This window comes from Carassius gibelio, chromosome B3 (genome assembly GCF_023724105.1).
Source record: "Carassius gibelio isolate Cgi1373 ecotype wild population from Czech Republic chromosome B3, carGib1.2-hapl.c, whole genome shotgun sequence".
Taxonomy (NCBI): domain Eukaryota; kingdom Metazoa; phylum Chordata; class Actinopteri; order Cypriniformes; family Cyprinidae; genus Carassius; species Carassius gibelio.
In genome coordinates, this window is record NC_068398.1 from 25056637 (window position 1) to 25081403 (window position 24767).

The 24767-nt window shown below is 41.2% G+C and overlaps 1 protein-coding gene across 1 annotated transcript; it reads left to right on the forward strand.

Moving 5' to 3' along the window:
• Positions 1-236: 236 nt before the first annotated feature.
• On the forward strand, positions 237-24765 carry vat1 (vesicle amine transport 1). The gene is made up of 6 exons (XM_052553065.1): positions 237-922; positions 6876-7083; positions 13671-13841; positions 15469-15558; positions 17816-18057; positions 19910-24765. The coding sequence occupies exons 1-6, from the start codon at positions 473-475 to the stop codon at positions 20177-20179; spliced, it is 1431 nt and encodes a 476-aa protein (XP_052409025.1). The 5' UTR covers positions 237-472; the 3' UTR covers positions 20180-24765.
• Positions 24766-24767: the final 2 nt, after the last annotated feature.

Below are 24767 nucleotides of genomic sequence, written 5' to 3' on the forward strand. Positions count from 1 at the left end.
TCCTAAAGAAGATAAATATTAATTTGTGAAAGTGTATTTAACACTCAGTCAAAATTCCTCTCATTCTCTTGTGTGAATTTCAGCTGAGTATAGTAAAAACAGCTTTACTGCATTTACTAAATTGAAGTCAGCACAGCTGCCTGTCAGCACACAAACTCCCTCATTGGACTCGTCAACCCATTACCCCCCCCCCCCCCCCCCCCTTAAATCCATTTCTCCGGGCTTTGCAGCTCGCCACGCCTCGTTTATTCTCAATAGTTGTCAGAGCCTCAGGTCACTCACTAGTCGTCGTGAGGCATCTTCCACTCCCTTTCTTTCTCTCTCTCTGTCTCCTTGTCCTTCACCTTCTCAGGCTCCAGCATCTATTTTGCAAAGGCTGAGAAAACCGTGGACAGCGAAGTAGCTCGTAAACTCGAGGCAGGAAAACAAACGCGTCTTTTCTCCTCAAAAGTTCTCGACTCAAAATCCGACCATGTCCGGCGAAGACGCACCCGCCCAGCAGCAAAATGCCGAGGAGCAGAAGCAGCAACAGCAGCAAGAAACCAAGACGCCCGCCGAGTCCCCCAAAACCGAGAGCAAACCAGACCCACCGCCCAGCAGCGCCTCCGCCGAGGCCGCCACTGCCGCCGACACCCCAGCGCCCGCCGCGGAGAAAGCCCCAGAGGAGGACACGTTCAGCTACCGGGCTCTGGTGCTCACCGGCTACGGCGGGTATGATAAGGTGAAGCTCCAAGTGAAGAAGGGGAAGCCAGCTCTCAAAAGCGGCGAGGTGATGGTGCGCGTGAAAATGTGCGGGCTGAACTTCGCCGATCTGATGGCGAGACAGGGACTGTACGACCGGCTCCCTTCCCCGCCGGTAACCCCGGGCATGGAGTGCTCCGGGATCATCGAGGCTGTCGGTGAAGACGTGACTGACAGAAAAGTGAGTTAACTCTTCGCTTAGTTCACCATACAGCCGTTTATTCATCCACGGTGTTATTTTATTGCACATTTAACGCGTTTGTTGATTTGAAAATGTTTCCACAATGTTTACAGTTCATTCTTTTGTGCAAAAATAATGTCAGTCATTCAAAGAGACTCGTTCTCAAACTCTTCTCACATTCACTCGCCACCGGAGACAAAAGAGGAGCGGGAGGGGCACCGATAGCCTCCTTTCAGAATCACCGGGGCTCTTGTCGCGCTGACCCGAGCAATGGGTCGGAACGCTAAACGTTCACGGGAGAGCGAGCTTTGCTTGTGTACGCGGCGAGTTGAAAGTAACTGCCTGAAGATATGCCACTTCTTCTACGCCGTTATGCAAACACAGCGTTCACAGCTTCTGTCGTTTATTTTACTGGAAGCTCTGAGTTGATCGCCTCTCTGTGTGGATGAACCACCGCCCCTCTTTCTCTCCGCGCTCGCGAAGTCGCACCTGAGACGCGCAGCATCCGCGCACGCGCGCGTTCAATTCCAGACGTTCTAAAAAAGTAGTGAAATTCTGCTCTTGGCGGGTTTAATGCACTTTTAGCGCTCTTTGTGAGCGGTGTCAAGTGTGCGCGTGGAAGACTCTCCACGCGCAGTGAAAAGGGCGAGGCGCGAGAGGGGGAAAATGCTAATCGAACGCGCCCTTTGTCATCTGCCTCGCGCATTGTGACACCGACATACACTCTGACATCATTCATCATTCCTGCCAGAATTTTTTTTCTTTCTCTCTTCGTTATTTTCTTCCCTTTTATATAAACGTCAGCGCCTGTTTCTGTGGACATGGTGGCAATGCAATACAATTTCTTATTACTACCATATTTGATACAGTTGGCCAGCGGATATCTGTACGATTAAATAAGATCAATAAATCTAATTATTGGGTTACTTTTTCAGCTCCATAGAAAACGGCGGCGTCTATGACGTGGACTAATTGACTTAATATGTGCTCCATATGAACGAATCGATGAGTCATGCCTAGTGGTCGCTGCGCTGGGCTCCATGGCAACGTATCATGGCAACGTCATGCACCGGCTCTCTGTGAGAGTTTGTTGAAAGGATTTGATATTTGTATTACCGAGAATAAACACGCTTAATGAGAAGCAGTCGAGGTCAGATGTTGAATAATTGTGTGAAATGCAGATTAAAGCCTAAGCGTGTGTGAGGGAGAGAGGGAGCGAGCACTAGGCGTTGGCTGCTGGGTGATGCATAGGAGGATGATGATGGTCCAGCCCTTCCTCAGCCTCGTCTGTCACCGATATTGAATTTAAAAGGTCACCGGTCTCTCTCTCTCTTTCTCTCTCTCTCTGTGTATTACTGTGTCAGCAAGCAAAAAATTGGTTCTTCTCACACTGTGAGACCTGATAGTTCTTGGCAAAGCTGACATTGTTTGGTGAGCATGTGAGGTGAGGAATCTGCTGATTGTGGCGTCTGGAAACTGACTTTTTCTTGGAGGAAGAGATGGAGATGCACATCGCTGTAGAGGTGGATGCTAAAGGCCCTGACATCCTCTCACATGACCTGACCGATGTTATTCAGAAACCGCTCTCTTGTGCCCACTCTGTGTATATTAGCATTCTTATAATGAATAATTCATGCAACTTGTTGCTTGTGTCCACACACAATATTCGTCAGAGTTCTGCTGCGAGGATCAGATGCATCTGTTCACAATTATCTTTCTCTGGACCACATTGTCAGCCTGGAATTTCCTCTCTCTCTCGGTCTCTCACTCTCTCCCTCCCTCTGTGTGTGTGTGTGATTTGACAGGTCGATGATAAACAGCGATGCAGTGAATATCAGTAAGTGAACAGCAGGGACACAAGCCTCTATTGCTGAATCTGATGGTGCTGTGTAACATTTGAGATTGAGAAACCGTTTTAACCATTAGATTTTGACATGGAAACCTGACATTCTCTTTCACGTACTCTCATTTAAGAGCAGTTTAACGGCGCCATAAAGGAACAGTTATGGGTGTATTAGGCGGAAGCTGAGATTCGATCAGTTAGTGGTACTGTAAGAGTGATCAACATGTTAGAGCTGCTTCAATGTGAATACATAATAAAAACATTCACTGAGCCGTAATGTCACAATACAACAAGAGCGGTAACTGTTTCACAATGTGCAGAGAGTGGTTACAGAGGTGGAAACCGAACTGGTGCTGTGATGGCAGTGTGACCTAATTTAACAATTGTAGGGTATGAACAACGCAGATGAGAATAAAATGACTCCCTAAGACCAGTTTTTTTTTATTTTTTTATTAGGTGCAGCATAAAAGCAAGCAATAATAAATAATGAAGTTGACAAGTCAAACTGCGACTACAGTACCTTACAGTGCATTTTAACTTTTTAACATTTTAAGTTTTTTTTTTTTCAACATAATACTTTTATAGTTTTAAAAGTATAAAAATAGATTTTATGTGGAAATAAAAGTTTTTTCCTATTATTTCTGAGTAAAAGATGGTAACATTGCTGCTGAATGGCAAGTTGGTAGTTCAATTTTTTTTATTTTTTTTATTTTTTTTTTTGCAATCTATAGGAATTTATTAAAATTTAACGTTATTAATATTTAATAGGGACATTGTATATCTTAAGTCTTGTACTGGTCACCATTTTTGTCACTTTATTGCCTTTTCTAGTTCTTACAGGGTTAGGATCTCTGCAGGTCCAGAAGAGAAGAAAAATTGAAGAAAGAAAAAATAAAACAAACTGAGGGGGAAAGTTAAAAATATTCCATGTAATCTCTCAATTAATGTGAGCTCATTAAGCTGCATGAATAGTTATTATAAAATGATTGTGATATTTAAAAATAGTTATTTAAAATAACTTTAAGGAGAGTAAAGCATGTTCACATCACAAGAAATGTCAGTAAAATAACTTCCCAATACTTTTTATTTTATTTTAGCAAAATAACAATTCTTTACAATGCTTGGAGACCAGTAAACATGCAAGTGAAAAATAAGCTTTTTGTTCATATTCATTAATATTAAAATAATCATTAGATAATCACTACTCTGAATATTTCAGTAATTAGTTAAAATGTAGCAGAAATATTTAGTAACTAGTTCCTCCATAATTAGTTGCTGTTTCATACATGCTTCCAGTTTTAAAGCAACAGTGTATTTTTAGATGGACTGCACCCCACCTGGAGCATGCGTGGGTTAAGCGTCTTGCTCAAAGGCACAGTGGTGATAAAACAGGATTGTGATCTCTATCTCTCCACCCCACGTGGGATTTTGAGCTGCCGTCCTTTGTGTTCGCCGCCCAGAGCCTCAACCGCAGGGCTATGGCTGCCACATACAAAACAAACAAACAGAATAAACAAATAAACAAAATCAGCACTGGGAGACGGCAAAGCTTTATGGAGCAGAAATTCTGCTCATTTCCACAGCAACAAGATTAGAAGTTCACCGACAGATGTATTGCATGAGCCAAATGCATTAGAGAGAGCCACTTTACCCTTTAAAGGTAGTGTGTGAGAGAGAGCATGTGTGTTTAAGTGTGTACGTGCATGCATACAGGACAGGAAGAGACCGGAGAGACGGGAGAGGATCACAGCCAGTGACAGACTTCTTACAAGACCTTCAGTTGGCCTTGATCTTTGCAATCTCAGCTTAAAAGTGTGTTTGTTCAGCACAAGCACGGAATACAAAGTATGATGAGTTAGTGACACAAGTGTGACTGTTTTGCAAGTCTGATGAAGAAAGAGCAGGAGAGAGAGAAAAAAGGAGGGGGAAGAGGGCTGATTTCCCCGTATGGTGAGTCATGATCCCAGTTCCTGGCCGAGACTTAAGTGTCCATTGATCTGTGATGTGCAGAGAGTCCAATTAAAGGAGAAAGAAGAAGAAGAATGGCAGAAAGCAAGACTGAGACGTGAAAGATGAGACGAGAGAGAGACAGGAAAGACTGCAAACCGTGAGGAGAGATGAACTGGGACACAGACGTATCGGCTTGGGAGTAGTCCCGCTCTCTAATTGGACTGTATAGACAAAGATGCCCATGCGTCCCTGGGGCCTATTAGACTGTCTGTGTCTTCCTGTCTGTGAAGGAAGCGCTTGGTATATTAGTGTTTGCATCTTGCTTTTGAGGAAAGCTTGTGTATGTGTGGTTCCTGAAGCTCATTTGTGGCAAGAGTTGGTTTTTCGGCTGTGTGTATGTGTGTTGTCTTCTCTCAAGCTCATTGAGGCTGAAGGATCTGCCTGCCCCCCGATGAGAGGAACTGATCTTTAGAAATAAAGAAAGCAAGACGGAGGTAGAGGGGGAGATGAGAGATGAAAAGGAGTGATAGAAGGAGAAAGAGTGGTGGAGGAAGTGGGATGTTTGTGATGCTAGTGATTGAGAAAATACACAAGTGGTGGACAGGACATAAGTGTCGAGTGTTTTTGTGCATGTTACAAAGGTCGGGCCAGTCAGTGTCACTGCTCTTATGAATTTTGTAAACCTCTTAAAGGTGGAGTGTGCCGTTTGTTGGCGCCAGTGACATCAAACAGAATGGCAATGATTTTTTTGTTTTTTTTAGCAGCTTGACTGAGTTGGATACAACAACACTGGCTCAACCATTGATTTGAAAACATGGGCCATTAGTGGTGCAGATATTAGACCGTGCAATTCCCTTAGAGGGTTATTAGTGGGACTGCATTTAAAGGGATAGTTCTCCCAAAAATGAAAATCATAATTTTACTCTGCTTCATGTAGTTCCAAACCGGTCATTTTCTTCTGTGGAACTCAAAGATATTTTGAAGAAAAGTTGGACTAGAGAAATTGACAATAAAATTCCATGTAAATGCATAAGTCCAGTTAAAATAGCACTGGTCAGGTTTTTGTGAAGTCAGACTAAAAGACCTATTTAGCACAACTGTAGCTTTGCTTTGTCTGACATGTGTACGCCTTTAAAATTGTGAGGTAATGGAATAAGCGCAAGACCTTTTCTTCTTAACTGCAACATCTGAAAGAGACCACTTATTGAAAAAGGAAAAAAAAAAAATAGGATGAGGATTTGGTTCTATCTATTGGTTGTTGATTGGATGGAGGCTGGTCTGAATGCTTGTATTTGATTGGAGAAGTCCAGCATATACTCAACCAGAAAGAAATCTATCCTTTCACTGCGAGATTAAGTTTTGAAAGTCAATTTTGATTTAAAAATCACAAGCATAAAGTAACAAGCATGGATGATTTGCTCCTAGTAGCATGCAGGAAATAGTGAATTTCCATATCACAAAATATTCGATTATGCATTGTCATATATAGTTTTGATTATGCAACAAACCACTTTAGCTCAATTTCAACTGCACAAACTCACTGGTGGTTTATGTGCTACAAATGTGTGTTTGCATTCCTTATCTTTCTTCATTCCAAAGGAAGTAGTGGAAGTCTGCTCAATGAGTTTTCCTGTATCTCTCTGTGTGTGTGTGTGTGTGTGTGTGTGTGTGTGTGTGTGTTCGTGGGGGGTCACCAAGGTAACTGAAGGATTTTCCGTTACAAATGATATAATTGAACAACTCTAAATCGAGCACATTTATCTGCTCCAAGACAAAGATTCACAAAACAGTCCAGCTGGCCAACAGTACAGGTTCAATTATTTCATTGAGGTATGCTAACTGTTTTGAAGGGTAATGACAACAAAACATACACAAGATCTCCCAGATCTGTGCAGCTGGGCAATTGTCCTGCCAATAATTTTTTTTTTTTTTTTAACTCCAATACTTTGCAAAACCGCAGATGAACAAATAACTGTACAGCTCCTCTGAGCATTATCACATCTTCTCGAATACACTCTAAATGTTTATTGACGTATTCAGTATCGTTGCAGCACTGCTATGGTGACTGTGGCATGAAACACTGAAAGGCATATTGTTGCTGAAACATTCCAGGGCTGTTGTCCAAACGTTCTTTGAATGTTTCGGTTTTCTTGTCTGTAGGTGGGTGATAAGGTCCTGGTTCTGAACCGGAGCGGTATGTGGCAGGAAGTAGTAGTGGTGGCGACCACACACACCTTCCTGATGCCAGAGGGCATGAGCTTTGAGGAGGCAGCGGCAATTCCTGTCAATTACATCACCGCCTACTTGATGCTCTTCGACTTTGGACACCTGCGTCCGAACCAGAGCGTGCTCATCCATATGGCTGCAGGTAAGCGTGTGTGTGCACTGGGGAGACCATGCAAATGTATAACAGGCTTCCTAACAGGGATTACATGCAGCCTAATTCAGTTATATTGTCATTAGCTGCAGCACAATGCACACATCCATCATGTTCAGGTGTGCGTAAGTGTTTGTGTGTGTGTGTGTGTATACGGTTCTTGCAGCTGGCCAAAAGGGAGCCCTGGGGCTTTTTACAGCGGCGAGGGAGTACAGCAGTGGTTTACATTTTACTGATGTGCTCCCATCATCATTCGTGGGAGTGGATCAGTGAGTCCCTTGTGGCAATTTAACTATTTCCAAGTGTAGCCCCGAAGGGATCTCTCTCTCGCTCTCTCTCTCTCTCTGCAGGTGTACACGTGTGGGGGTGTGTTGGGAAACCATACTCTCTAAATAATGAACTTTGGGAGACCCTGTAAGTGCAGGTGCAGGATTGAATAGTTTGTTTCTTCTCCGAGGATATTCCTGTAGGTGTCAAACAAACCTCTTCTCAGTAAATTCATATGAGCGTGTCCCTTGGCAGCTGTTTAGTTTCAAAACATTTAGGCAGTGTTCTGCTCCCAGCGAAGACCGTGCTCTGGCTGTATTAAAAAACTGACAGATATTGGGATGATAGTTATTTGGTTGAACAGTGATTTACACAATTATTCATTTAATTATGCAACATTTCTAGTGATGAAGGGTTTTCTAGTCGTAATAGAATGGTGTATGTGTATGTGTGTGTGGTGTTGTTTTGATTATTTAGTCTATGAGTACGTTGCGGTGTTGGGTTTTTAAGCGTGCATTTTTATTAATGAGGGTCTTTTTAAATTATATTTAATAGTCAAAGTGAGGGAAAACACAGTTTCAGGCTGATAAACCATTTTTGTGGTGTCAATATGAAAAAACCCCCCACTGTTTTAAACCGTGATATCACATCTGCCTCTGGGGAAAAAAAAGTTGGGAAAGCTATTGAAATGGCTGGAGTCAGACTGAGGGGAGTAGCTAAGTGCATCAAAATTCTGACAAAATCCGCAAACTTTGAACAAACTTCTCTGGTATGGTACGCCCTCCACATACTCGCGAAATACCAGCATTTAAACTGCCAACATCAAAGTGAAAAGTAGGTCTAACACACAGCCGTTTCCTGCCTGACAGCACTGCTTAGAAACCCTACGGCCAATTCAAATTCATCCAATTCAAGTGTTTCAAAAATGGAAAATGGCAAAAAGTAATTGAGGTCTAAGTATTTATGTGTGGTATTGTTTAAACAAGCTAAAGAGATTCATTGTAAGACAACAGTTAAAGCCATTGATTGTAAGTGTAATTGGAGCCAAGCACCCCATGTTCACAGCACAAACTACTGGTAAAAAAAAACACATTTGTCATTTTGGCTTGATGTTACGTGCAGAGTTGGGTAGATTATTTTGAAGTTTGTAGTCTGTTACTGATTCCAAGTTACATGACAAAAATTGTAGCTAGTAGTTGCTAGATTATTGTTTCTCTAATGAAAATGTGTTTAATGGAGACTCCTAAGCCCTGAAAGGGACTTTCAAGTACTAGGAGCCAGTTTTTACAAAGCCATTGTGTTTTTCAGTTTCAAAGTGATGAAATAACCTGGCGGAGGTATTGCGGTGTTTTGTATGCAGCACTTTTACATTAGCTGATTAACTTTTCCTGAGAAGTGCCTTGAGGACTTCGGTTTAGCTGCTTGGGAAGTCAGGCACATCCTTTAAAAAGCATATGAGATGGTTTCCATGTTTTATTGGTTTCAGTGCACTCGTAGTGAACTAATGTTACTCGTGTTTGTATAATCATTGATATCTTGAAATACTCCTCCAGTATTTGGAAAAGTATAAAACGAGCACAAAAAAACACGCACACAAACCGTGCGTTTTTGTGTAAATCTTGAATGAAAACCATTCTTGAATTGCAGCATTCAATTTTGTTTGACAGTTTACGTAAGACTGGATTTGCTAATTCTATACAGTGGAATCAATTCTGCTTGTGTTTCATGAATGAGGCCCAACAAACTATTCTCATATTCCCTCTCTGGGGTCTGATACGCGTCTGATATCCCCTGTGAATGCTTATGGACATATGCATCAGACAGTGTGGGTGTGGGTGAAGCTTTGGCTCGGGCTGGAAGGAAACACTCTCGTCCAAACTGGAGTGTTGCAGAAACCAGAATCTGGAAAACGTCTCCTTGAACCGCCACCACACCCTAAAAGAGAAAAGAGGGGATGTTTTAAGACAGAACTTAGTTGTAGTCACAAATATTTGCAGAGAAATCAAACCAAAACCCTCATAATAAATGGAGGTCTCTGGTCTGTCATTTCTGGAATGGGGTGTCAATCACAGATGAGGAGTGTGTAGTTCTGCAGCGCATCATGTTTCTCGCAATTCTATCCATCGGCCTTTGTTTCAGCTTGTATGTTTTCTTGTTCTTGAGATTAAGCGTGTGTCTGTGAATGCTCAAGTGTGAGCGTGTGTGTGTGTGTGTGCGCTCAGGAAGCCCTTGGTATCTCAGTGGACAGGATGTTTTTTGAATTCGCTGTAAAAATGGAAATGTGTCCTTCACTGAACGTGAGGAATGGCACTGCACCTTCATATGGAGCATGCTGCATGATTTTAGGCTAATGTATTTTACCTCCAAATAAAAAATAGTTTTAGTCATTAGTTGATGCTTGTCACTCTTTTCCGTTCAGCTGCAGTGCAAGGGAACTGAAGGCTGCATGAAAGTATCTGATCACAAACCGACATTGATCAACACGGGTGTAAACAAGGTCCAAAATGTTTTGTGACTGGATCAATCAAAGGTATTTGGAAGTGCGTCTGACTACAGTGTGTTTGTAGTGTAAACGCTTTAAGAGTGAAGAACTGCCTACTTGTTATAATAGACTGTTGTGTCCGGAAAGCCATGGATGTCATTGGGCACTTCGCTTGTAAAATAAAACAAACATTAAACTCGAACCAAAAACAGCATTTAAGAATTTCAACCTCAACGAAGAGCAGTCCCCATCTGCTATGGTATATGAAGTCAACTTCTAATGATCTTTTATTGTCCCCTTCCCCTGTCATTTTTCTAAAGATTAGTTAATCCAAGAATGAATTCTGTAATTTATTCACTCCCATGTCACTTCAGACTTTGGTTTCTTGTATGGAGCACACACACACACACACACACACACACACACACACACACACGAAGGTCAAAGTAGACTGCATGACTTTGACAAAGTTTTCCATACTAGACAAAGTATGACTTTTAAATGCATGCAACAGATTTTTGTGAGGGGGAAAAAAGTTACAACCACAGAAATTCTTCCCCTCAGCCGCAGCGTTATTGTTGGCTTTTTTAAAATATATCTTCAGTTTTCATTTAAATTTTAGATTATTAATTTTAGATATTTTTCTTTTGTTTCATTGAATTTGTTTATGCATTTTATCTAATATAACTGATCTAGTTTTAGTTCACAGTGACGACGTTGCACAGTTGTCAAGTTTTATTTGCACTTTTACATTTTTAACTTGATGTGTCATAATTGACACTTTGTGTGAAATGTTCTTTACATCTCTAGCCTTCCAGTTGTTGAGCATAAGCTCACTCCCCTGTAAGGTTGGACATGTGGAAATGTGATCTAGTAGTTTATTGCTGCTTTTATAAGCAGCCAGAACAAATCCGAGCAGACTACAGCCTCTTCATTGTGACAGCGCCTCATGACAAATACTACAATATCTGTCTGATTGGTGTGTGTGTGTGTGTGTGTGTGTGTGACTGACTCGAATTCGACTGACCAGTCACTAGCCGTTTTATTTGGTTTGCTGGACCTTTGCCTTTAGAGTTGATTTGAGATCCGTTCTGAAAGAATGAACCGTAAGAGTCAGACACGAGAAGCTGTTTATAGGTTAGCACAAATTTACATCCTCCACTTTGAATCCTGTCAAACAGCTCGCAGTGAAATAAGTCTCTCTCTCTCTGTGTGTGTGTGTGTGTGTGTGTGTGTGTGTGTGTGTCCTCTGTTTGCACTGAGGGTGTGGGCCGAGTGCTCGTATGTTGGGAATCTGCAGAATTCCTCAGTGTTTTGGGGGAAAATTCACTCTCGCTAGAAGAGGGTGATACTGGGAGCGTGATATTGTTGTGGCCAAGATTGTTGGCTGCCAAGACTCTGTGTGTGTGTGTTTGAAAGTGTGGATAGAAGGAAGCATAAAGAGTTCACTGTGTGTGTGTTTCAGCCTCGTATGCCCTCGGGTAAACCGACCTGATTAGATGAACATTGCACTTAATTTTCTTAAATAAAAATGCCACACGATCCTAAGCGCAACAAATGGAATTAAACGGGAGAATCTGCTTATGTGGCCACGGATTCATTCTTCTCTTGCTCTCCACAAGCCGGGAGTCAGTTTGATCAGTGCACTTATATTTAATTCAGAAACCCTTTGTTTCGATTACTTTTCAATTACAGTGCTGCCTGGGAAAGAAGCCTCCCTTATAGCCAGACCTTTGACTGAACGACATATGGTCTGGTCCTCACTGCAGCTTATTCGGCCAGGAACTGCCCACTTGGACAGAAAGAGACCTCCTGAAGCGAAAAACTACAGTTATTGATTTAGCATGCTATTTAGAGGCGGGTTTATCTGTAATAAACACAATAATAAACCAGTGAAGGAGGAAAAAACGTTTAAAACATTAAATAATAGAGAGATGCGTCCTTACCACTGATGTTTTGTGAACACAATTAGTATGGCAAACATATTAATGTTAGCCGAAAAAACATTATTTACATATTTTCTTATTATTTGAATTATATTTAATCATTTATTATATTAATTTGAAATATAAAATGTATTTAAATGCAGCCTTGCATTTAATAATAATCGATCACTCACACACACACACACACACACACACACCCCAGTTATTAGACCCTGGGTCCGATGTAGTTTCCCATGGCCTGAGCCTAGTGTGTCTTTACTAGCTGAGCAGAAATAATAAAATTCACACAAGTTAGCGGTGAGGGAGAGTAAAGTGCACATATTTTTGGAGATTAGCAGATATGAGAACCCATGAAAGAGGTTGATTTTGTGTGTGTGTGTGAGGTTGAGGGGATCTCTTGGCCGCTCTCTCACAGGTCTTGTGATCGGAGCTCAGTGGTCATGGGGCAGCCTGGCACCGCACGCCCCACACGAGGTCCAGGAGGTGAGACGGGAGAGACAGCAGGTTAAAAGCATGATGTGAAAGAGACGTGTGTTTCTCTGACAGAGAAAATGGCGGCCCCGCTGCTTTCAGAGAGACCAACTCATCCTGAGTCACCATGGCAACACAAACTTCATTCACTAGCGAGTGAATGAGGGAGAGGAGGAGAGGGACCGTTTAATGAAGAAGATACTGTATACGAGCTCTACAGGGACTCGTCTGATTCACTCGGCCCGAGTAAAAGCTCATTAACTCGCTGTATGTATACATGGCTTTATACACTGTGGACTGAGTAACAATCTACCTTTCTAAAGCATAGTGGGAAGAAAAGTTACGTTTTTACACATTGTCGAGTCAACCTCAACCATGCAGTTGCTATTAGTGTTATTGTACAAATACGTTTGTAAAAAAAAGATGATTTGTAGTTCTTGATAAACTAGGTAGCCAGTACTGAGTTAGGGATTTATATATGATTTTATTTACTTTACTTTTATTTAATTGATTTTTTTATTTTATTTTTTAAAATTTTTTGCATGCTGTTACTCATTCTGGCGTTTTAAATGTAATTTAATTTTTTAGATTATTGGGCGTTAATTATGTATCCTATTCATCACAAGGGCCAGAAAAAGTGTGTGTGTTTGCAAGCACCATTTCTCACAATCCAAAGCCCACAGCACTTGATCACATTTATAAATATTACTGTATGTGTGCTCTATTAATTTTGTCATTAGATAAGCTTTACCCTTTGTAGGTTCATGCACTAGCGACCTTTTAACACACTGCTCTGCCTCTCTCTTTGAAACACACACAAACAAGACGCGCAGTAAAAATTGAGATTAAATGGATCTGCTCACAATCTCTGTCTGATGTAAATGGCATCTTTAAGACGTTAGCCGTCAGACAGAGCTGGTGATTGGTGACCTGCTGTCCTGGAGCCTCTCTCAGTCTTGAGGTTAAAGCTTGGCACTGAAAATACTATGCTTTGAAATGACTTAAAGATGTTTGCTCTTGCTGTTTTTCAGTAGTAACGGTAGCAGACTGTGTACGCAGTAAACCGTTCTCATAAACCACTGTGTTTAAAACCATTAAGCTTTCATGTTCATGAGCCTGAGTTTCTCTCAAATTAATTTGTGATCCTCAACAGAAGAAAAACATTAGAAAATCCATTAATAAATTGATCAAAGTTATTTGCCTTTGCAAGTTAACCCAGGATAATGGCCCTCTACAAAGGTCCAAATGTTTGTTCATGTGTGGGTGGGTGCTCATCTTTAAGGTCTTATGGCAGCACTGAGTTTTGTCCTGTAGTGCCCTTTGCTTGCGTGGTTCTGTTCTTGTTTTGAGATGGAAAATGCGTTGTGTTCAGGGCTCTTCTCGTTTCATAATTAGTTTTGTTTCCTCTCTAGGTGGGGTGGGCATCGCTGCCACTCAGTTGTGTAAAACGGTGAGTGATGTCACCGTGTTTGGCACCGCCTCGGCCAGCAAGCACGAGGTCATCAGCCAGGGCGGAGTCACGCACCCCATTGACTACAGGACACGTGACTATGTGGAGGAGGTCCGGAAAATCAGCCCCAAAGGTAATCTACCATTCAGGAGTTTGGGGTCAAGATTTTTTTATTTTATTTATTAAGATAGATCTTATGAAGATATCGGTCTTGAGCTTTTTCTATTGATCAGAGAATCCTGGAAAAATGTTTCCAAAAAAGTAATAAGCAGCATAGCGGTTTTCAACATTGATAATAAGAAGAAATGTTTCTTCACCAAATCCGAATATTATAATAATTTCTAAAGGATAAGGAGTCACTGAAGACTGAAGTAATGATGCTGAAAATTCAGCTTTGCATGAAAGACATAAATTACATTTTAGAATATAGTGAAATTAAAACCCGTTATTTAAATTGTAGTGACATTTCACAATATTACAGTTCTTACTGCATTTCTGATCCAATAAATGAAGCCTTACTGAGCATAAAATACTACTTTCATTAATAAGCCTTACCTACAATTTGAACCGTAGTTTATCTGTGGTTAATACACTTGTTTTAAGACCATATGCTAATAATCAAACATCATTTTTAATGCAGCACGTTTCCTCACTGACTAATCACCACAAATAAATCTATGTAAATGGTTTCAGTTTGTCGTTTTTACTCTGGGTGCTATGTGCACAAATAGCCTTGTGAATCTAGTGCCAGAATGGAAATCCTGCAGAAGTCTTTTAATAAGGCTTTCTGCTTTGCTGTTAGCAGACCGTTTGTGTATGTTAAACTCTGAAAGTCCATCTGTAAACTCTGCCTTTCACATTATTATTTTTTTTTTTGGGTTGTGTCTCTTGAGGTTTTGGTGTGTGTGTGTGTGTGTCAGCTGTAACTCTTAACACGGTGTCCGATAAAACATTGTTTACTCTCTTATCTTATCACAAACACGTACAAGACAAATTCTTTCTTTTTTTGTTTGGCTCTTTTCCATGACCGAACATTTTATTTGATGTACTCCTCTGACCATAACAGTGTTTGAAATGTAGAAACCCAGACTCGGGTCAACACGAGCAGAGTTAACACATCAAGAACTGTTGAAGGAACTTCAGCAATACATTGATGTGCTAAACTTGCTGTTGCAATCAAGCTTTTAATGATTTTACAGTGCATCAAACTGCTAAAACACAGCACAATCGATGTGCATTGCTGAAAACCTCAAAATGATCAAATAAACATTCTTCTAAAATAAAGATTCTTTCATAAATATAAAAATATATTAGGGTCAGTTAAAAAAAGAAAAAAAAGATTTTGAAAAGTCTCATGCTCAGTTAATCTATTTATTTGAAAAATAAAAAAACTAATATTAATAATTAATAATATTGTTATCAAATACGGTTACAATTCAAAGCAACAGTTTTCTATTTTTATGTATTTTTAAAATCTAATTATAAATTGTTTCTTTGTTTGCTGGTTTTTGTTGTATTTGTTATATTTGCATTTTGAAAATCACCTTTGAAAATCATATACTATATCCTAGAAATCATTCTAGTATGATGATTTACATCCTTGGAAAATAAATATACAAAAGATTTGCTTCTAATTCACGCAATGCACTCTTTTGAAGACTTTGTTAATCAGACAAACCGTTAGTTTTATAGATGCAGCGTATATGAATTAATGCAAGAAGAACATGATATATCTGTGTCTTTCTTCCTGTGTGTTTTAGGCTTGGATATTGTTCTGGATCCTCTGGGAGGCTCTGACACCCATAAGGGCTACAACCTTCTGAAACCAATGGGGAAGCTCATCAGCTACGGTGAGCTGGCGGACACTCCTCTCCTCTCATTACGTGTTTCCATGTCACCTCGACCAAATGCTACAGTTTAACTCTGTAGGGCTTACTGCTTCAATTGAGTAAAGCCCAGCAGACAAATCTGAATAGCTTTACAGTGACGTATTACAGTAAATCAACTTCAGAAACACAATACCCGGAACAAGACCCCTTCAACAACATGGCGTCCTGAAGTCCCACACAACTGTCTTTGTCCCGCCATCTCTTTCTCTGGCTCGCTCTCTTCCTCTATCCTGCTTCATCAGAACAATGGCTCCTCTATCTGACACAGAACCCAGAATGTGTCCGAATGTAGCAGACTGGGTCAGGTCCAAATCACAGGCCAACTCAGAGCTCGCTTTGTGTGAATATGTGTGTGTGAGAGAAGGAGACAGAGAGGGTTGTCATTGCTTTATGTGTACATTTCCCCCTCGCTAATGGTATGATGGGGTGTAATTTACTCTAATGTCCTTCTTTCGTCCCAATATGTGGCGTTTTTATCTTATTGCATGCTAATAAGCCACCTCTGAAGTGAACCGAGAGAATGATGGTTAGAGAATGAAAGAGAAGACGTGCGAAATGAAGGGGATAATCGTGTGGAGAGACACTAAAACGAGAGGGAGAAAACAAGCGAGGGAGTGACAGACATGGGAAGCGACGCGAGGGGATGTGCGGACAGTGAGCGAATGAAGACGGGTCAAAGAGTGCAGTGTTGGAAACGAGAGAAAGCGAGTGAGAAGGAGGGCCAGAGAGGCATGTCATTCCTCTGTAAATGAAGAACGCTCACTGTGGGAGCCATTAAGCCGTAATTCACCCGTCGGTCAACCGCATACACATTTTACATGCAGAAAACACACACAAACACCTATTCATGCTCGAGGAACATGCTCACAGTTCAGACGCCTCTCTCTCACACACACAAAGACATTTTTACATGCTATAGGACGTAGGAATGGGTGGTATGATGGTAGAACTGTGTTTATGAAACGGTTTATTCTGCCTTATGTTTTACTTTATTTACACGTGAGGGCAGTGAAGACGCATGGAAACATACAAAAACACAAAACGAGGATGTGCACAAGGAATAACTTGCTATTAATTGGTGCCAAAATGCTTGGGTTTGTTTACTAGTGTAGCTATTAAAGAAAAGTTTTAAACTCATTAGGAGACTTATTTTATGCCTCAGAAACTTATTATTTTGCTATAAATATTTTTTTTCTCTTGATCATTCAGAATTCATCCTAATATGTTGATTTGGTGCTCAAGGTATATTTCATCTTTTTATTGTAAGTGTTGAAATAAGTGTTTGCAGTTTACAAAAACGTTTTAGTAGAAACCACGTTTTTCTCGATTCATTCACTTGGATTGGAAGTGTTTTTTTAACATTATAAATGTTTTTACTGTCACTTTCAATCAATTCATAAAAGTGGGAACAAAACACGTATGTATATTACAAATTCATGTCATGGTCACATTTTCTTGTTTAAACAAACTTAACTTAAACTATCAGAAAAATAAAAAAACAATACTATTTTATATTATTACATTTTAGTGTAATCAATATTCTGTTTATTAAAGCCAAGCATGAATCTCTTAAAATTAGTGTTTTTAAGCATTTTAAATTCAAAATGACAAAATGATGTTTATTGTTGAACTTGTCCAGCTATTCTTTTTAACAGTTAACTTGTAACAATTTTTGGAAAAAATGTTTGGGTCATCAGTCATCAAAACGCTGTAAATATAGGTCTGTTGGTCACAGAACAATAAGAGATTTAAGTTGATTGCTCACTAGAAACTCCCACAAATCAAGTTTTTGGGCTATTTCAAGTCATATGTAGACCTAACAAAGTTATTATAACAGTATTTGAGTTGTTTACTTATTTATTTTTTAATTAGTCTGTCCATTAACTCCATTTATATTGTTCATTCAGACTGACTTGCGAACTCACAAGAGGCGGGATTTATTGCATGAACCAATCACGATCATATCGCCTCCTCTCTCGTAACTTTCTCCCATTCATTCTTGGTTACCCCCCCCCCCCCATCAATTTCACTGCACACCACAGGGGTTATATTAAAACTGTGGACTCATAATGTTTGTGTGTATGTGTATGTATGTATATTATAATATTTTCTCTTAATGTGATTAGAAAATTACTTTGCTGTTATAGTAATATCCAAAATCCTGATGTCAATGCACTGATGTATGTCCATGTGTCATGTTTGTGTCTGCACCCTGCAGGTGCCGCTAACATGCTGGCGGGTCAGAAGAAGAACCTGTTTGTGGTGGCTAAGACCTGGTACCAGCAGTTCTCCGTACACACTCTGAGCCTGATCCAGGGAAACCGCTCGGTGTGTGGATTTCACCTGGGGTACCTGGACTCTGAGACGGAGCTCATCGCTCAGGCCATGGCAGTCATTATGGACCTGTACAGACAGGGCAAGATCAAGCCCCGAATCGACTCCACCTACCACCTAGAACAGGTGAATGAATGAGCGTCCCACGAGAGTTGATGTGTTTTGGGGAAAAGAGTATAATTATGTCTGGAAGTGTATTTATGCCAGGAAGATTAACTGTATGCGAGGGTGTCACCTCAACCACCACCCATGCCTCGTTCTCCTTCCACCGTTTGATCAATCGTTCTTGCCTCGTTCCTCACTTCTTCTTTCATCCATCTTTCCCTATTGTTTCCTCTCCTTTCTTATCTCTCCTGTTGCTATGGAGACGTCTCTCTTCCTGCTTCCAGTAAGTGAGTGCGACTGCGAGCTGATGCTTTTATGACGATCCAGGCTTTTATCAGCCTCGTCAGACTTTGGTGTTATTGAAAATTGGTAAAAGGAATTATGAAGTGCTCTCGCATTGAACTGAAGCGAATATTTCTCAAGACTTGAGCTGATGAGGAGAAGAGCTGTTTGAAGCGCTCCGTGTATGTTGATCTCCCTGCTCTCATTTCCCGTCTCATTCTCTTCCACGAGTCAATCGTCAGGGCCAGGCTGCTTTTCCCTGTTGCTATGCGATGGCTGGCCGTTGCTGTGGTGCTGGTTGTTAGAGGCTGGTGGAGAGGTGAACTGGGGGGAAAACAGAGCGGGAGACAGGTGGACCGACCAGAGACTAGCTGATAAACTGACACACAGTCATCTGCATCTGCATCTTCATAGCATTAGATGATTGATCGTTGGATATACTGACTTTATTGACATCAAACTATAGTTGCTTGGCTAATTAAACAAATAGTGTGTGTGTGTGTGTGTGTATAGGTAGATATAGAGAGAGAGAATCAACAATTTTAGAATATAAAATCGAAACATAAAATTGTCAAATTAACTGTCACCCGTCCCCTCTTTCGGATGCCTACTTTTACTTCACTATATTACAATAAAATCCTAATCATGAGAACCTATACATCATCTGAAAGTTCTAAGACTCCTAAATAGATATTTTACCAATCTTGTTCTTGTTAAAAATTATGTAGGAAAAGTAATAATTAATTAATGACAAGAGTGCACCTCAGAAACCTACATTATAAAAGGAGCTCTGACCTTTTGTCAAACAAAAGTCTTTGTGCCTTTTTCTCTATCACACTTTAGAAATCATCATAAAGTATATATCACTTGAAAACCATAAAATCTCAGAATTCATCCTTTGAAACCCATTTTAAAACGGTACATCAATATCATGTTACAAAATGTTTTCGGTCATGATTTTTATAAAAATTTTGGTTTGGATCATGCACTTTCAAGTCTATGTTCAAAAATGTGACCGTTAACAGGTTAAATAAGCGTTAAATTTAAATGACAATTACAACGTCATAAAGTTTTAGTATATATATGTAATAACCCATGAATGAATTTATTTTTATATAAAATATAAACGCAAAAATAAAATAAATATTTATAAATTATTAAAGCCATACTGCTATGTAGATTTGAGTACTGGCGATTGAAGAACATTGATGGACAATATAGAACAATACTTTGCTGATATTCAGCCTTTTGAAGAGCCTCTAGACTTCTGGTACTCAGGGGCGTTTCCAATTTTTTGTTCGATAAGATTCTGTTTAGCAATTCCTAGTTCTCACTGGTGTGAATCCAAAGGCTTGTAGCTAGAGGTCATCTGCCACCTTACTCTCTGGAGTCAGAGTAAATTGGAGACATGAAGAATCTCATAAAAGTGTGTTTGTGTGCGCGTGAAGTTTAGTATTAGATCAACTGTCAACAGCTTGTTAGATATTCTTACCACAGCAGATGGTCAGTCAAGCTGCTCTCTCTACAGTTCCTCATCCACACCCTCACCAGTCTCTCTCTCTCTCTCTCTCTCTCTCTCTCTCTCTCTCAGGTTGGTGATGCCATGCGTAGGATGCAAGAGAGGAACAACATTGGTAAAATCATCCTCACCACCGAGCCCATGAAGGAAGAGGAGAAGAAAGAGGAAGCCAAGAAAGACGAGGAGAAGAAGAAAGATGACAAGAAAAAGGATGACAAGAAGAAGGAAGACAAGAAGAAGGACGATGCCAAGAAGGAGGAGAAAAAGGAGGAGAAGGAAGAGGCCAAGAAAGATGACAAGAAAGCAGAAGAAAAGGAAGAGGCCAAGAAAGAGGAGAACTGAGTGGAGAGAAACATTGTGGATGTGCTTTGTGTCTGTGTCAGCGGTTTGGGAGTGGTTTGAGTGTGTGTGTGTGTGTGTGTGTGTATGGAGGGGTGTATAGTGTAATCCGCTTAACCCCAGGTGATTCCTGACATTAGACCTGCATTTCTGCAATCATTCAATCAACAGAATTCACACAACCACTTGCGTACACACACACACACACTTTATACACCAAGGGAACACACCACTTTACGTTCTGTTGTAATCCGGTAGTATTTATTCCCGGTTCTTCTGTGTCCTTTCTAACTATTTCATATGACTGCATGCCACCAAGGCATGCTAGGGCCGTATTATCCTTTTTATAACCATCACTGCAGTGTTTACTCAACCAACGTCTTTATATAACAAAATAACCTTACTCTTCACCCTTTAAAATCGTACTACCCTATCCTCTAACGTTATTCCTGCCAAACTAATGCACTATAAAATTGTATACCACTGAAATATTCTTTGTAGACGCAAACCAAAAACCACCTCATTCGCTCTCTACACCCCTCCGTGTGTTTGCGTATGCACCGTGAGATTGGCTTTTCTGTTCCCTTTTCGTCTCTGTTCTGAAGTGGGTGCACTTGTTTGATTCACCATACGTCATCAAAAGTGAAAGAGCTTTTTTTTTTCTCTGCCCACTTTGGCATGCAAAAACAAGCGCACCCACCTACACTCCCATTGTTTATGTTGTTTTCCCCTTATTGGGCCAGACTCACTGACATGTACTCAAGCCCCGCCCCCTGGAGGAGTCAGGGCAGTTTCTGATTGGCCGAGAGGGACAACGGGCTTCTTTTATGCATACACGTGCACATCGCAGACTTTACCCCGAAAACTAACAAGGGTGCTTTAGGCCTCAGCTGATCAATGTGTCATGTCATTAAAACAGGGCAAGCGGCAGGGTTTTAATGAGTCTAGCTTGGCAAGCAGGACCAATTATAGAGAACATTCTCCCAGCCTTTTCCCCATCGTTTCTCTTGTATCAGATGTGGACTCGTAAAGACAGGAGTGGCCTTTCATTCCAAAACCACCTCCAGGATTCCTCAGGATCCTGACGCTTTCCGCCCCTCGTTCCCGTGATGGCTTTACCACACGATCATGCTGACCTGCAGCTCGCATTTAAATATGATCTCCACACCAGTCTGGCTTTTCTAACTCCACTCTCTTTCGCTCTCTTCCCATTTCGTCATTGTGGTTGGCATAGCAACAGCAGTTAGGCTAGTTCGAGATGACAGTTAGGTCTCACCCCCACATCGCAGACGAATGCAAACAGACAACCACTCGCAGCTTCTTTTATACCATAAACGTTGGTGGTTTTATTTGAATGCATTTAGGAATGTGGCTACACCCTCTCTTAGACCTGTCAATCAATCCCTCTGGCTCCTCCCCCTCCCCGGTTTCTCAGAGCGCAGTAATCCACTGCCTCCGCTGGTGATTTATATGCAGTGCAGTGCTATCATTCAAGTAATCAAGACACCTGCTGACCGCACTCCTTTCTTTTCACACTGTGAGTCTGGTTCATTTCAGTGAGTGTTTATGTGAAACAAAACCAGATCCCCTCTTTTATATGTGCGTTTGTTGTGTGCGAGTACGTGTGTTTCTGTATTTGACCGTCTGTCCTCAGGTTTGTTGTCGGATTTAGATTCAAATGTTCTTTCTTTCGGTTTCTCTACCTCCCTCACGCCACCTTATGCTACCGTCTGGCATTTTAACCGTCTCTTTCTCCTCCTCTGTCAGTTTCTAACTCTCACGTCACTCTTGAATATTCCGGCCCCCGTGAACGGCCTGCATTGGTTTGCTATCGTTTGCACTCAGCTTACACTTATAGAGAATGGTGGTTCCACACCCAATCCACTGTATCTTTGGTTCCCGTCCGGGTTTTCACACCGTTTCAGTCACATTCTTGTTCTCCCACCAACAAACTCATTCTGTGTGCGCCTCTAAAACCGAGAAACAAGTGTTTGAATGTGCATGGAGATGCTCAGAAGGCTGCATTGTTCGATGCATGCTCGTGTTTACATAATCACTACGAGTGCAGATAACCATTCAGGCCCAGAATGCACTGGGGTGGGTGTGGAACGGCCATTCTAGTCTGAAGAGTCACCATGTTCCAACTCACTGAATCCCAATCCGGTTTTGAGTTCCGGATCTGAGGGATTGAGTTTCAGTTTCTTGTTGTGTTCCGCTGGCTCTCTTCCTGTGTTCCTGTGGATGGTGACCCTAACTAACACTTCAGTAAAAAAATCTCCGTCCTCTTTGTATTAGGTTTCATTTTTGTTTTTTGTATGTTTGTTTTTGTGATCTGCATTTCAGTAGTTTGAGTTCAAATGGCTTTGCTGCAGTTCCTCTAAAATGTGATGAATCATGTGATTTCGTTGGTCCTGACCGAGTGTGCCAAACTTTTTTCGTGAAGGCATGACCTTCGCTATAACTGTGCTTGCTGTACTGAAGAAAAAAAAAAAAGAATGAAAGATAAAGAAAAAAAACCTAACCGTCTGTGGGTTTTTTTTTTTTTGTCAAAATGACCTTGCAGTAAAAGATCTCGATTCTGAATTTGCTCCTGTCGTGTGTGGTCGACTATGCCCTGAATATTATTGGTGCTGACAGATTTCCGAATTTTGTTTTTCCGCTAACGTTCACATCCATGCAAAACCTCTCGTTCTCACTGTGCCTCAGTCGTAGACCAACACCAGATTGCCTCCACGCACGTAGACCGTAGTTCGTCCCGTCTCAGCTCTGCTGTCCTGAAGGGCTGGAATCTCATTCCCACTGATCTGAAACCCCCCAGATCAGGTGTACTGTTGTTTACGGATGCACTTGTGTATCATGTGGGTGTTTGTAGGAAATGAGGCGCACTTTCTAACCTATGACCCTAGGTAACCCAACAAAAAGATCCAGCAGCAGTCAGAACGAACGAATGATTCATGTCGGTGTAGTTTTCCAAGTCGTTTCAGGATTTGCTGGCTATTGGTTGTTCTTTGTTTCTCAGTGAATGTACAGTCATTAATCGCGATCCTGAAAGGATACTTCACCTTAAAAATAAAAATTGTCGTTGTTTCAAACCTGTGAGACTTTCTTTATCTGTGAGGCATAAAAGAAGTTATCTTTGTCCATGCAATGGAAGTCAGTGGTAACCAAAAGAAAGGGTTTTGTTCCCAACATTCTGCAAAATCTCTTTTTGTGCAGAAGAAAGAGTCATGCAGGATTGGAACGACCATAAATAATCAGAATTTCCATTTTTGGGTGAAATGTGCCTTTGACATCTAGTCTTCGAGGCCCGTTCACGAGCAAACCCTGCTGTGTTTTCATTTCCAGACGATCCAGCAGCGACATTCCAATTCTGGAACTCATCTCGGCTGCTGATGACATCAGAGCGGCTGTCGATTCGGGTTTTTCTTCCCTAGCTCTGTCTGCATTGGCTAGTGTTAAGCGCCGCTGGGTCCGTTCAGAGACCGTTCGGAGCACCCACACCCAAAAACAATGACATCTGTGCTGGGAATGCTAACTTTAAATCTCTCAAGGTTTAGACATTATTATTATAATAACGTGATGGTTTGGAGTATTCTTCCCCTTCCTTTTTATTTTTTGGAGCTCACAACGGGTCCACAATGAGCTCAGCTGCAGGTGCGAGGGTCTGTCATGGATATGGAATTGTGCGACTGGGATCCACAGAGAGGTTCGGCTCGAGCCAAGCTGCTTCCTTCCTCAGTCTCTCAGTCCAATAGCTTTCCCAGAACAGGAAACGCCCCTCAGGTTTGCAGAGGGCAGAATTCCTGCAGCAAATGCAGCCTTAACCAGCGCTAAATCGCATCATGCCTAGACGTTATTTAGGATGTTAGATACGCAAACATAGTGCAGTTTGGTGTGCCTACAGTGAAATGTATTTATTAATTTATGCGTTAATGAAACCACTAATGAAACGAAGTTTCGAAAGGCTTTTAGCTCTAAATTTATATGGCCGATGTCTTTTCCTTCTCTTTGTCTGGCACATATGAGAAACAGTGAGTCATTGTGGACTGTTTCCCACACATGCGGAGTGTAACAGGTCTATCTTTGTGTAGCAAATGCACACTGCACACATCTCGCTTAATAATGCACTCTTTATGTACATTCGGATGCATTATTGCGCTAATAAAGATCCATCGTGACTTTAGAGACGTTTCAGAAAGCTCTCGAGTCACAAAAGGCTCCGTTTGCACTCTGTGAATTACAGTTCCAATTTTCCTGCTTGGCTTTTTGACTGAAGAGCCAATCAGAGGCACCAGCTTACATTCCTGTTCACTGATTGGTTCTAAATTCAAACCCCGCCCCTATCATCAGCATTAAGGCTCCTCCCCTCCACACACGTCAGAGAAGCACCACGGGTTGTTTGTGTTGTTGTTTGTTTCTTAAAGCCCTCCATCAATTTTCTTCATTTAATTTTGAGAATCTGAAGTGCTGCTGTGTCTGTGCTTGACTCTGGGTTGGTTGGACTGCGTAGAGTTCATAACGCTTTTGTGTGTGATGTGACCATTTTGCCTTACATGTTTTCCAGGACTAATTAAAGAGCATAACTAAAAGA